Source organism: Puntigrus tetrazona, chromosome 20 (assembly GCF_018831695.1).
Source record: "Puntigrus tetrazona isolate hp1 chromosome 20, ASM1883169v1, whole genome shotgun sequence".
Taxonomy (NCBI): domain Eukaryota; kingdom Metazoa; phylum Chordata; class Actinopteri; order Cypriniformes; family Cyprinidae; genus Puntigrus; species Puntigrus tetrazona.
Window position 1 is genome coordinate 22,792,723 of NC_056718.1, and position 14,436 is coordinate 22,807,158.

The 14,436-nt window shown below is 37.2% G+C and overlaps 1 protein-coding gene across 1 annotated transcript; it reads right to left on the minus strand.

The window, feature by feature from the left end:
- Positions 1–514: 514 nt before the first annotated feature.
- Positions 515–10,245, minus strand: si:dkey-206f10.1 (adenylate cyclase type 8). The gene is made up of 19 exons (XM_043219706.1): positions 10,016–10,245; positions 8,527–9,476; positions 8,226–8,375; positions 7,960–8,090; positions 7,659–7,770; positions 7,384–7,511; positions 7,023–7,181; positions 5,728–5,929; positions 5,426–5,611; positions 4,449–4,549; positions 4,114–4,318; positions 3,805–3,903; positions 3,579–3,721; positions 3,408–3,489; positions 3,117–3,275; positions 2,697–2,843; positions 2,522–2,614; positions 2,305–2,425; positions 515–1,153 (listed from the first exon to the last, which is right to left on the minus strand). The coding sequence occupies exons 2-19, from the start codon at positions 9,415–9,417 to the stop codon at positions 726–728; spliced, it is 3,537 nt and encodes a 1,178-aa protein (XP_043075641.1). The 5' UTR covers positions 9,418–9,476; positions 10,016–10,245; the 3' UTR covers positions 515–725.
- Positions 10,246–14,436: the final 4,191 nt, after the last annotated feature.

Below are 14,436 nucleotides of genomic sequence, written 5' to 3' on the forward strand. Positions count from 1 at the left end.
TATTTTTACATTTTAAATAGCATTAAAAATGTGTATATTATTATTATTATTATTATTATTATTATTATTACAGAAATAGAAATAGTATTATTATAGAAACAACCCTCTGAAATTCAGAAAAAGTAAAGATTATTATATAAGACAATACTATATTATAAAACTATATCTTTCTCTTACAAAGAAATATTATAGACATTAAAAATGTTTAACATTTTCTGAATCTTTATTAATCCTATGAGATACAAAAGAATTTTAGACATCATAGAACTCACAAAGAAGTAACAGTTTGTGCACATTTTTATATATATATATATATATATATATATATATATATATATATATGTATATATATATATATATATATATATATATATATATATATATATATATATATATATATATATATATATATATATATATATATATATATATATATATATATATATATATATATATATATATATATATATATATATATATATATATATATATATATATATATGAGGTATTTTTTTATAACAATTCTTGTAAACTGTATCTTTCGCATGATTATGTTCAAAGTGAAGTTTATTAAAACATACGTATTTATGAAACCAAAATAGTCATTGTTCTACTTGTGTTCAACAGACAAGTCCACATAAGGAGTTTATAAGATATCTGAGGTATTCTTTTGAAGAAGAAGGCAGTGCATTGCATTGAGGAAAATACTGGTTTGATGTTTCGTATCATAATTTAAAGTTGTTCAAGTTGTTGTTTGGCAGAGTCAAACCTCCATTGGCACCTCTCTGCTTTTCTCTGTGAATGGCCTGCACAAGGCCAAAGACCACAGTGGCGAGAGTGGTCCTCCCACTCCGTCCGTTTATTCCTCTGTCAGTAATCCCATTGCTTGACGGTTGACGCCTCTTGTTGCTGATGAAGTATGTTCGGACATGTCCCTTTCTCTCGCTGACGCCCTTTATGTATATCTCCCCACGCAATTCTAGCACAAACCCCCAGTCTGCTAGAATATTGCATGTGGCCTCAGGGACCTGAATCTTTCCACTGACGCCAGTACTGTCCATTCGACTTGCCAAATTCACTGTCATGCCCCAGATATCATACTGGGGTTTGGTGGCACCGATGACTCCAGCAACAACTGGACCGTGGGCAATTCCTAAAGGGGTACATTGAGGTTACTCCATATGTACTCATTGTCACTGGCATGAATTACAGGTGACTGTATAGACTTCCTAATCAGAGTATCTGTCATATTTAAGGAGATGGAAAAAAAAAACATTTTAGAGTGAAAGTGTTCAGTGACTAGGGGCGTATTAGAGAAAGTTTCTTATCTTGGGTACTAATTTAGGATATGATATGTTAAGATTTTTTTCAAATTGGTATTACACAAGCAATGTGTGCTTTACTGCACTGGACAATTTTGCACTAATCACTTTACATTGGACATTCACAACAGACACTTTACACTTGGTATATAAATTTTATTTTTATACTTTGTACACTTCTTCTTATATATATATATATATATATATATATATATATATATATATATATATATATATATATTATATATTTATTATTATATTATTATTATATATTTTATATATATATATATATATATATATATATATTTTTTTTTTTTTTTTTTCTATTTTCGACGCTGGACGGTTGTATAAAGCATTTCACTGAATGTCGTACCATGTATGTATGTGTATGTAAAAAAAAAATTGAATTTGAAAATATGAATTTTGAATTTGAATTTGAGCAATCTTGATTTGGGATTCTTATCCTATCCTACAAAATCATATCTTATCTCTATTTAGGAGGTGTTAAATTGCACCATCAAGTTGGACAATTCTCTCTGTTACCAAGCAACCAACACTGCACTGCTGATGATGTAAATAAAATAATAGTGAATACTTAACTTTAAATTTTTACTTATGATTTGAGAAGGCATTTAATGTAGGGCTGTCAAACGATTCATCGTGATTAACTGCATCCAAAATAAAGGTTTTTGTTTACATAATATATGTGTGCATTGTTTACTTCTAATGTATATAAAATGCATGCATATATATTTAACATATTTACATCCATATGCATATTCATAAATGTATGTTGTTTATATATTTAAATAAAAAAAATATTTTTCTTAAATATATACTTGTGTGTGTGTATTTGAATATACTTGATATACTGTATATATACACAGTACACACACATATTATGTAAACATATTATTTTGAATGTGATTAACATTAGAATATAGCATATACTCTGACTGAGGTCTATTCATTGACCCATTACCAACGCGGAGCTGGAAGTTGTTTGAGGAATGTTTTTTGTTGATCTCTTTCAGGGTCTCTTGCATAGCCAGAGCGAACAGAACCAACTCACTGAGATGATGCCAGTCGTTTACAACACGAGACTGTCAGGTTAAAACACAGAACAATTAAGGTGCATAGACATCTTGCGGGATATTCTTATCGTTTATATCATCAGTGAAGTAGACTACAAGGTGTACCTGTTTATTAGGTGATAGACCAGATGCTGCCATGTAGCAACTCCCAATGGTTTTGATTTTCTCAATGTCGAAAAAATATGTCTCCTCCAACAGCTTTTAAAAAGAGAACCAAAAACGATGATGGCTTTATAAGAGAAAAACAGCAAAGAAATGCAATCTTTCATCAAAGTCCTACCTCGTCAAAGTCTGCAATGATCTCATTGAGCAGTCTGAGACACTCAACTCCCTCGTGATTGATCTCCTTCTGCTCGTAGTATTCATTAAAGCCAGCGATGGAGGCAAACATTACCCCTACCTCATCATAGGACTGAGAATACAGCTCCTGGGCAAAGACAGCATTAAGTTTAGGTTTTTTTCGGGGTTTTTGTTAGTGGTTATTACTACGGCTTAAAGGTTTAGAAATCTAAATGATATCTTAAACTGTGTTGAGGCCTGATATTTCTCATCTAAGCTATCAGACTTTCTCTCTTTAACACCTGCCGGATTATAAGACCACCCTAGAGCTTTTGTAAAAATTGCTCCCATGATGCTAGGCTCACATTTTCGCTCATAATTAACATCATCATTGATAGTGGCTTATATGATTCTGATGTACCTGATCATTTCTGTTCCTTTCTAGGAAGTGACGAGCGACGTGTGCAGGCAGGATGTTATGCAGCAGGCACTCATTGTGCTCCCTCAGGCCTCTCATCTCCTGCACTTCCTGCTGAGCTTGCAATCGCCACAGGAAGTCTAGCCGTGTTGTTGCTTCCCACTGAATCAGGGAATAAGCAAGACCCAAAGAATAAGGATGTATAATCCATTTTTCACAACATTTTCCCATTCCTTGTCAGTTAAATGCTATAGATAATACAGTTCTTCGGGGCAATGTGTTAAACACTCATACCCGTCGACCATTGTAGAACACAGCTATGACAAACATTGCCATCAACAGAATTGAGACTCCCTTTCTTCTGAGGTATTGAGACCTTAAAATGAAAATAATATTTAACCATATGAAAGTATTTTAAAGGCATTTCTAAAGAGAGTACGTTAGAGATATAGCATAGACACTCACCTGCCTGACTGTTCTATGGACACTTCGATTAAGTAAGTATAGATCACCACCAATAACAACAGAATAGCCAGCTTTAAGAGAGAGCTCAGCCTCAGGAACACAGCACAGGTCACCATAGAAACCACCCCACTTAGAACGAAGAACTGGATACATAACAGACATGAAATACGACAACAGGTAGTTGGAGTCTTCGCAACAGAACTGTTAGAACTGACAGAAGTCACACCTCTGGATATGTGCAGGCAGTAAGTGGCTTCTGGATGGTTTGATATTCCTTAGTTTCACTGGTGCTTATTTCTCTTGTCTCAGTAGAGTTACACCATATCTGAATAATCACAAGATTAGAATTAGAATCAATACCAAAAGGTTTTTGAATCGGCAGTCTTGCAGTTACTAGTCCTGAACTTTATCCACTACACCACACCGCCCAAATGTTTGGATATGCATGACATAGAGGCAAACTGGTGACATTGGCAGATCAAAAAACACATTTTTATGGCCTCAGCGTTACAAGTTGCTCAAAAAAAAGTCTCACCATGTCAAGCAGAGCCATACCAAAGTTGATGGCTATAGCTGTTACAGTGAGAAGGTTCCGCATACTGTTGTTTTCATGGATCCAGCAGCAGAACTGCTGAAGGACACTGGGAGAATGTTTAAACTCTTCAGCCAAGACCATTGTGAGCAATAAGAGATATCCCAGCAAGAACAGACAGAACTGCAGTGCAGTCCAGTAATACAACCTGTACATAAGACAGTGAAGAAAAAAGAAAATGGAGGGGATGTTTAACATATCCAAGCTCAATGGTCTGCGAAAGTGACAGGAATACAATCTTTTTCAGGTGCTGAACAGCAATTGATCAGACTCTTTACCTGGGTACAGGAATGAGGGCTTGGACAGCCATGAGATGAAGAAACACGATGAAGGAGCATACTAGATTGGTCTTAAACATCTCATCCCTTACCTGAGAGAACTAAACCATGAAGCAAAATACAAAGTCAGAAAAGTTTTATTCAGTTGAATTGTTAAACAATTTACTTATTCTAATAGCCTACCCGAAGCAATGTTGCAGTCGAGTACAGTGTTGGGGAAAGCAATGTATTACAACATTGAGTTACTCCCTAAAAAGTAACTAATCGCATCACTTTTTATGGAAATTAATGCATTACGTTACTGTTTCTCATCTGGGCTGGGCTTCGTTGTATGCAAATGTAACAGCATTTTCACACCATGACTGAAATAAATAAGCCTCAGGCGGAACAAAATGAAGGAGGAAAATGTAATTATTTACATATTTAATTATTGCAGAGGTATACTAAATCTGTTATTGTGCAAGTGACATGAGTAAATGCATGCTGACGTTTAGTTTAGAACTACAGTAAGTGTCATGTTCACACAGCGCACAGAATGGCTCTGCACTTAATCCTGGCAACTACTTCATTACTTAATTGAAAAAGAAACTCTGATATTTTACTGTAGTTTCTTGTAATTCGTTACCCCCAACACTGGCTGGGACTAACTCATTCATGTCCAAGTCAAGAACAGAAGAGGGTCAAGACCATATGCTGCTGCATCCACGACAAGACTCAGTCTCCAAAACCCTGCGTTTATGGTCTTTGATCTTGTCATGGACCTGGGAGCATGTGGAATTGGTCTGGACTTCTGTCCTCTTTTAGCTAGAGTCTTAGTCTTGACTCTGACCTGAATGAGTTGGTCTTGACTGCAACACTGATCTGAACAATAATAATGTCCTAGTCCAACTAAAGTGGTTTGTTAAATTTGACATTTATTCTAAACAGCTTATCAACTGTTTCCACATTACAGACAGGTCACCTCACATCCCTTATACCTTCTCCTCAATGTGTGTATCCTTAAACACCAATGTGGCTGAAGTGATGTGCTCCTGACGCATGCGCTCACTGCTGCGAAGATCTATAGCATGCTCTATCCGTTTGTTGATCTCCTTGGATGTAGATCTGCACACTGAAGATGTAGGAAGTTGCGTGTAAGACCCATGGGAGAAGGAGGCCAATATCTGTAAGGTTAAAATTCAGCAGAGAAGTAGACTCATTATACAAATTATAAATCAACTATGTTTATCTTTCTTGACATAGAGCCAGATATCAAATCAATGAAGTTGCCAATTAGCACCTCTTTGTTCCAGGGGCGGTGTTTTTTCTGACTTTTTAGATGCTCTGCTTCTATTTCATCTAGATCCTCCTCCTTGTGGCAGATAAGGAAAGTGTCGATCTTGTGTTTTCGTAGGAACTCATTACGCTCATATCCACGCCCATCCTCCGTTTGGTAGCTTCCATCCAGGCAGTCCAAAGTTGCACGTGAAATGTGGATGCGTCTGATGTCAATGTAAACAATCAAAAGAGTTACACATAACTGCAGTATTTTGTAAAAGCCAAGCCAAACTGTTCAAGCATTGGCAATAAGGCTGGGAATCTTCAGGCACTTTGCAATCTGATCCGATTCCGATTTTTGGAGTCAGGATCCGATTCCAAAACAATTCTTGATCTACATTTTTTCCCCTATTTAATTCTTCTTCTGTGCAAATGCATCTTTACAACATTATATATTTAACAGCATTAGAGTTTCTATGCTTTTTGTTTATAGTTAAAATATCTGTGTTGGTGCTGACATCTTAAAAGTAAAGGTGTGATTCTTGGTTTGACAATTCAATTCAAGTTATTTACAGTTATCAACTTAATATGACTATGCTTCACATTCTCAGTTTTCAATATTACTGCACATGGCAAATAAAATTAATTTTGTGCAAAATGAATTTTTTATATAAGCAGGCTAAATGTTGAAACAATTCTTTAAGTATCTGAATGTTTACATTCAATAGTTGCATTATCGCCGTTTGATTATTACTGATTTGATCACAGATAGTGACAGCTTTAACAGGCTTCATTCAGACTAATGCACAAATCTATTTCGATATATCATATGTTTTGTCCTGCTCTGAAAACAAAATTGACTCTGTATCAACTTCGTATAAAAGTATTCGAAAATGCAGCTGCATTGAACCACAGCTGCTTTAGGACAAAGAGAGAGCAAATGAAAGTCTGTCAGTGAGCAAGTTTCGTTCATTTAATAGTTCTGCAGTCCCAACGGTATAAATGAAAGCTTATCTTTCAGTAAAACATGGCGAGTGTCAAGCAACATACATGTGTCTCAAAGCACAAAGTCTGTGCAAAGAATGAATAATGCCGCGTCTCAAGCAAGTACACGTGTGCCAGAGATTCAGATTTTGAATCGATTCTGAATCGTTAAAGAGAGAATCGGGATGCATAGGAGAATCGATTTTTCCTCCCACCTCTATTTGGCAACTAGTTTGTTTAAAGAATTAGAGTAACATTTGAGGCAATGTAACATTGGGATGTGTTTATGTGATACTCCTGGTAAATCTTGTTTATGAAGTTAAGGTCACTCACCCAGGGATTCCCCCTGCTTCCAGCATGTTGGCAATGCCTACATCCCAAGACCACACATCAAACTGCCATTTTTGTAGACCCAGAACCCCACACAGAACAGAGCCAGAGTGGATCCCAATTCGCATATCCATGTCAAAGTTCATTTGTTTCCTTACAGATCTGTACAAATAAGTTCAAACAAATTTTAGTTTAAGGACAAAAATATATGCTTATGCATTAATTAGGTTTTCCAGAAATAAAAATGACGTTCAGTTTGTCTAGCACTCCAGTTGTTCATGACATGCACTCCTATCTTCTAAAACACGCAATATTTTAACTCTTTTGGTTATGCAGGGAAAACAGGAATGGGATTTTGTTGTACCTAATGGTGCTGATCATAGCTAGTCCCATCTCCACACAGCAGCGGGCATGTGCTCGCTGAGGCTCTGGTACCCCAGATACACAGTAGTAACAGTCGCCCAAGATTTTTATTCTCAAGCAGTCATATTCCTAAAAATACAAAAATCAGAATCATCAGTCTTAGGTGAGTTTTAAAATGTACTGTGCTGTTTGTCAATGCTGATCAAGCTCTATTGGAAGCACTAATTTAAAAACAAACAAACAACAACAACAAAAAAACATAAATTGAATGCTTACATCAGCTAGCCGGTCAAAACGTCCAAAGAGCTCATTGAGTAAGCGTACTAACTCCTGAGCAGACATGTTCATGGATAACAGTGTGAAGCCCTTTATATCAGCAAAGAGGATACTGGGAAGGAAAGATTAATGAGTGTAGAAATGATGAGAAATTAGTAATATTTTTAATTACAAGCAAAACTCTCGAATTGCATCAGTCCATGAGTACCAAACTACATATTGCACATTTCAAGGTTTTGCTTTTGATCTCACTCAGAAAATAATATCACTTAAACATTCCTTGTTAGGAGCTATGAGATACCTGACATCTTTGTACTGATGGATATATGTTTTGTGAAATTGCTGTGGATCGAGATCATCATCCATAGAAGTCATATCGGCAATCATCTCCAAAGCAACAAAGCGGGGCAGAATCGACAGCACCAAACGCTCCTGAGGAAGACACAAAGCTGTATTTTTACTAAACCAAGTTTACACAAGATATGTTCTTTGAGTCACTTGTATTAACTCTAATTTGTTAAAGGACAAAGGATATTGGAATCTCAGCACAATGTATAGTCCTTTTACCTGTCTCTGGTTTTCTGTTTCTAGTTTCATGCGACCTTCAATGCAGCGCCGTGTCTCAAGAAAGGCTTGTCTTTGGGAGCGGTCAGTCAGGTAATGAATGAAGAGACCTGCGATGTTCATGCTTGTGTATAGTAAAGCCTTGGCGAGAATCTAAAGAAAAACCAAGAGGACCAATGAGAACCAACCCCTTACAAAGGAATGGGAAAGAAATGGATGTGACTGAGAAAACTAGACTGACAGACAATTTGCTTGATAAGCCAACAAACTCCATCTCTCCATATATCTATCATCCAATCACTACCTTTCTTAGCAGTCCCACTTCGCTGATGTGGCGTATTGTCTCTGCAGTGAGTTGAAGTATGGAGGTGAGTGTACCAGCTCCGATAGCCCAGAGCAGTGGCAATGGCAATAGAGTGTATGTGGCAAACAGGGTGAAAAGTACATACCAGGACTGGTCTCTTTCCAACCCGTATGCCAGCCCACCCAACACCTGAGTAGTCTGTGACAGCCAGCTAGCCATACCAGCATAATGCAACCATCTTGGGGAGTGAGAGCGTTTACAGGTGAGTACCAAAGCACAAAGGGCAATTGCACAAGCCATGAAAAACCCCGTAAACCAGCCTAGCAGTATGTCCGAACCGTCCGGCACCAGGGCCAGGTAGAGCAAAAGCAGGTGCAGTTTGGCAGCTGCATCAATAATGTTTGTGACAACTAATGAAGTTCTTCTAGTATGTGAGGAATGGCGCTGGTAGAGTTTCTCAAGGTCTTTGGATTTGAAAATGTGTCTCAATGTTGGTACATACACCCCGTGGATGATGTGGCCCCAGTGCACAAAAAAGTCAGCATCACTGACGTAGTCCGCAGACGTTCCAGTTTGGGTACTGGATGAACTACTACGTTCCCCAAAAAAGGATGGATGGACTCTGGCAACCGAGGAACGCCGTTTAGTCATACCCCGTGATGCTTTGTTGCGTATCTGTCGGTTGATTTCCTCGATATAGGCATCGGTGACGCGGATTTTCCGGGCAGGCTCGACGCCAAACTGCCGTCTGAGCCCCCGTTGGCTGATGATGTGTTTCACAGCGTTTTGCCACAGCAGTTGTTTGCGCCGCAAGCCTGGTGACAGTGGAGTGGGTATACAGGAGGGTGGAGGCATCTTGTGGATGTCAGTCGTGTCGCTGAATGTTACCATGACATGTATAGGTTTATCTTGCCACCATTACCTATGAGTTAAGGACTCGCTGAATCTCCCTTCAGAGTTTAGGTGGACCATTAACGGAGAAAAGAGAAAAAAATGAATTACAGCACATAATATGTATTTTCTATAAAGCTGCATAAACTCTGTTTCAGCTTTTGAAATCAAAAGTAAAAATATTTAAATTATAATTTTTGGAGCTTACTGTATTAGTTAAATAAGTTACATTTTATCCCACTGTTGACACCGTTAGACTGTTAAACCTGGCCTGTGATGTCACCATGTGCTTTAAAAGAGGGTGCCAGATTTAGCACTGAGCTACATAATACTGTTATCTGCTATAAACAATCCCTTTCTGTGTGGCTCCATCTCAACACATACAAACCATCCCACCCACACCAGTGATCCCAACTTGAACACCCGTTTGCATCGGTTTCCAATTTTATAGTAAATATTTCGCTAACTTAAATTGAATGAACTGGCTGGAAAATATATTGTACATTTTAGGAGAATAAATCAGTAAAACACATAAAAATACAAAAGAGGTTTATACATCATCATGTAACAGATTGGAAATAAAAATAGTTCAGCTTACCTGTTAGATAAACTTCCCAACACTTTGTACATTTTGCTGCTTTTTGAGAAATCCACTTGTTCAGCTCCATCAAAGAGTCTTTCCATTGATCCTACATCCTACATGTTGTTGTTATGCATCTTCACAAAATGCAGCAAAAGAAAGTCATGGGCAAAATAACTACACAATCTATATTCCAACTTGGCGATGAAGGAGAGAAGAGAGAAGAACATGTTTTTCTGATTCATTGAGCTGAGAAGTGATCAACAGATTGCCACGCCGAAAGCGAGACGGAAGCTCAAGTTGCGCAAATAGGATTACTTACTCAGCACTCATGCCCTGGCTACCCAAAGCATCCATCACCGACGTCACATGATGCACAGTAGAGAAGACCAGATCTAACAAGTCATTCAGGGTCAGAGGTCAGTATCTTATCAACACTTCTGGGAGGTTTCAGTCAATAGCTCTCTCGTGAAATATATGTTATTATAAATGGAAAACAATGTAAATAAGTAATCATTTGTATGCAGAGAATAAGATGGAATTCCATGTAATGACATATACAACTTAGTGCATTTTTATTTAAAACAACAGAGATTTTAAATATTTTCGACTGGGCATAAGTGTAAACGATACCAAAAGAAAGTATCTTATTGGCTGAACTGAGCTAGGCAGGTCAGTAGGATCAGGTAATGTTGGCTATAAGCTGGATAAAGTACTTGAGATAGAATTTACTAATTGTGCACTGTGCACAAGACCTGACAGTGACCTGATGAGGGCCAAGTCTTGGGATCTGGCAAGATAGAATCAGAAAATGGCAAATAATGCAAACTAAAAGTCAGACAAACAAGTACTGTTGTTATACCATAATAAGACAATTTGGTAGTACCACTGTACTATTTTGAAGTTGAAGTTTGTCCATAACCATAGTTCTAAATCTTTCTTAAATTAGTGCACAAGATCAGCATATCAGCATAAAGTCAACATATATGTAGGCTTTCTACTGTCATAGAAAATACTGCATGGCATTTGTGAAATTGAAAAATATATATATAGTGCTTTTCATGGGAGCTCCATTATTCAGAGAGGATGAGATTTTACCATGGACTGTGGTCTATGGTGGGCTCCGAGGGACTTAATCAGCATTAGCAATGGTAGCTTGGCTCTAATGGGATTCCCAGAGCTCACTAATAAGTTAATACACACATGATTCAATCCAGTCCTCTTTAAGCAGCAGCAGATCTATCCTGAGCCCTACATGCAGCCAGGCACCCAGCTAAGGCTTCAAAACCGCTATTTCTGATCCTGGCCAAAACCCATGTGTGTTAAACTTAGAAGTTACTTTCCTTGCGCGCAACGAGGTCAAACCAAAAGAGTTTTGGCAAACTCACCAAATGCATTATGCAAGATATAGGCTAGCAATGCACGTTATTATTGCTAATAGACGTTTGATCGATCGAAAACAGCTTCATTTACGGAAGCAGGATCCATTTTATGCTACTGTGACTTTTTAAAAGAAACATCATAAGTGATGAATTATTAAACGGTAGTAGATCTTGCCCTGCCATGAAGTGTAAACTGAGAAGATAATACGTAAACAGGACAGAGATGTGTTTCACAGATTTTAACCATGCGTGCTAAAAACATAACATGGCGGGATAGCATTAGGCATCTTAAAGAATGTGAACTGAGTTCATGATTCTTGGACACAGTGGAACGGTATGCTATGGATGGGAATATACAGTAGAAAAAAGCTTATATATTTAAGGAGCAGAGAGGTTAAACTGGGTGAGGGTGATTTAAGGCGAAGGAGAGCATAAGCTCTGCTAAAAAAACCTGAAAAGAAGAAACATGATGTATCCAAGCTAGTACAGGTGAATATGTATGTTATATTAATTTTGGTTGACTTCAGTTTAAAGGAATAGTTCACCCCAAAAAATTCAATTTTGTCATCATTTACTCACCCTCGAGTAGTTCCAAAGTTGTATGAATTTCTTTGTTCTGCAGAACATTTTTTGAAAAAGTATGCAACAAAGTCATTTTGGGTCGCAATTGACTTCCATAGTATTTTCCTACTATGGAAGCCTTATTATAGCATGATAGATTTTCATGATAAGTCAAAACAACTAAGCAAATGTGAAAAAGAATAACCCAGTAACTTTGTTTTAGTACGATTTTTTTCTGAAAGCTTCTGAAAAAATGAGCGTGTCCGATCTCGCCCCAAGTGACATTGCAAATGGATATCATTATAATAATACTGCCCCTCAATCTGTTAATTTCCACATGCCGTGCCATCATTTCGATTTGACAAGCGACAACAGTTACCAGTTCTAATGCCAAAGGCGAATGTTTGAGCAAAACTTTTCTGTCTTAGTGTGCGCGAACACTTTTTAGAGTCCTAGCCTCAGCCGAGACAAGAGAACAATGAATTTAAAGATTTATTTACTATATATTGCTGCTGCCACAGAGATGTTTCCCAGCTGTTTACCTTCAGACATAACCGTTTTTGTAACTTGAGTGTTTTTAACCTAAACCTGAGTGTGAATGAGACATTTAGTAAGTTTATTACATCCACTTTCTATCTGTGTGCTTTGGATATATTCACTCACAAAACCATATATCAGAATTTTAAACTTATATGTCATAAATGCATGATTTTAACAGGATAATTATGATAATCAGAACCAAAACAGATGTTTTTAGCAGGAACTAGCACTAATGGCACAGCTCTTTTCTGGAAAGGGGGCGTGTAGCAGCAGCTCATTTGCATTTAAAGAAACAGGCACCAAAATTTCTGCTCTGTTTCTGCTTCTATCCAAAGTAGACATAATATAAAATTATATTTATATAATAAATGATGTGTAGGGTATTTTGTGCTAAAACTTCGCAGACACATTTTAAGGACACCAGAGACTTAGATACTCAGTTGCGAAAGGGGCATAATATGTCAGCTTTAAAACAAAGTAGAATTTAGCATTGGTGCTAGAGACCAATAGGTTAGCTGTTTTTTTTAATTTTGTTAAAACAAAGTTAAATAGACTTGCAAACCCACTACCAATTTCTAATCTAAATCAAATTATTCACGCTCCGCACTCTGTAGTGCTGACCTGTATAATGATTTGTGACATGTGAAGCCCAGATCAGTCATTTGATTTAGATTAGAATTTGGGAGCGGCTTAGTGATTCATTCAATTCGGGAAAACATTTGGAAACCCGCTCCAAAGTCCTGATTTAAACCATATGATTCATTCTGACTTCTCATGTCACAAATCTTTATTTAGACTGAGACTGTAGAGCACAGAGCAGAACTTCGGAGCAGGTTTGCAAATCATTTGATTTAGATCAAAACTTCAGAGAATGAGGGCAAAACCATTGATTCAGATCAGGATTTTGGTGCAGTTCGTGAATTATTTGATTCAAATCAGTTGGCTACTTCAGAGCGCTTATTGCAAAATATTGATTGCGAGTGTGTATTGTAAATCATTTGATTTAGATGGAACTTTAGAGGGTGTGTGAATCATTTTGTAAATGGATTTTCTCTGAAGTGCTAATCTAATCCAAATGATCCAAACACGACACAGATAATTATTCAGATTGGGAATACGGAATGCTGATCGCGAGTCATTTTATTCCAATTAGAACTTTGGAAAACAAATCATTTGATTCAGACTGGTCTTCTGTGGGGTATCGGAAATCATTTGATTCAGACTGGTCTTCTGTTGAGGTCTCGGGAATCATTTGATTCACATTGATCTTCTGTGGGGTCTCGGGAATCATTTGATTCAGATTGGTCTTCTTTGGGGTCTCGGGAATCGTTTGATTCAGACTGGTCTTCTGTTGAGGTCTCGGGAATCACTTGATTCACATTTGTCTTCTTTGGGGACTCGGGAATCGTTTGATTCACATTGGTCTTCTGTGGGGCCTCGGGAATCATTTGATTCAGAATTGGTCTTCTCTGGGGTCTCGGGAATCATTTGATTCACATTTGTCTTCTGTGGGGTCTCGGGAATCATTTGATTCACATTGGTCTTCTCTGGGATCTCGGGAATCATTTGATTCAGATCGGTTACTTAAGCGGTTCTCGAATTATGATTCCATTGATTCGGAACGGTGGGCACAATGCGAATCACTTGATTTTTATAAATTTTTTTAATGAAACATTGCAAAACATAATAGTAAAGTTAAATAAAAACAAATAAAAAGAAAGACCACACATATACAAAAGCCTTTCATTTTGTTTTATCCTTAAATCAAAACAATAATAATTATTATCACCATCTTCATAATTTATCAAAAAATATTGCGGACACATTAATTAATCTAAAGTGACAATCTATTAATATTAATTCGCATTGTTATGGTTATTTATTAAAATGACATACTGACGCTAAACGCTCGATAAAGTCGTGTGGAAATGTCGAGTTCCTCTCTGCAGCAGGATC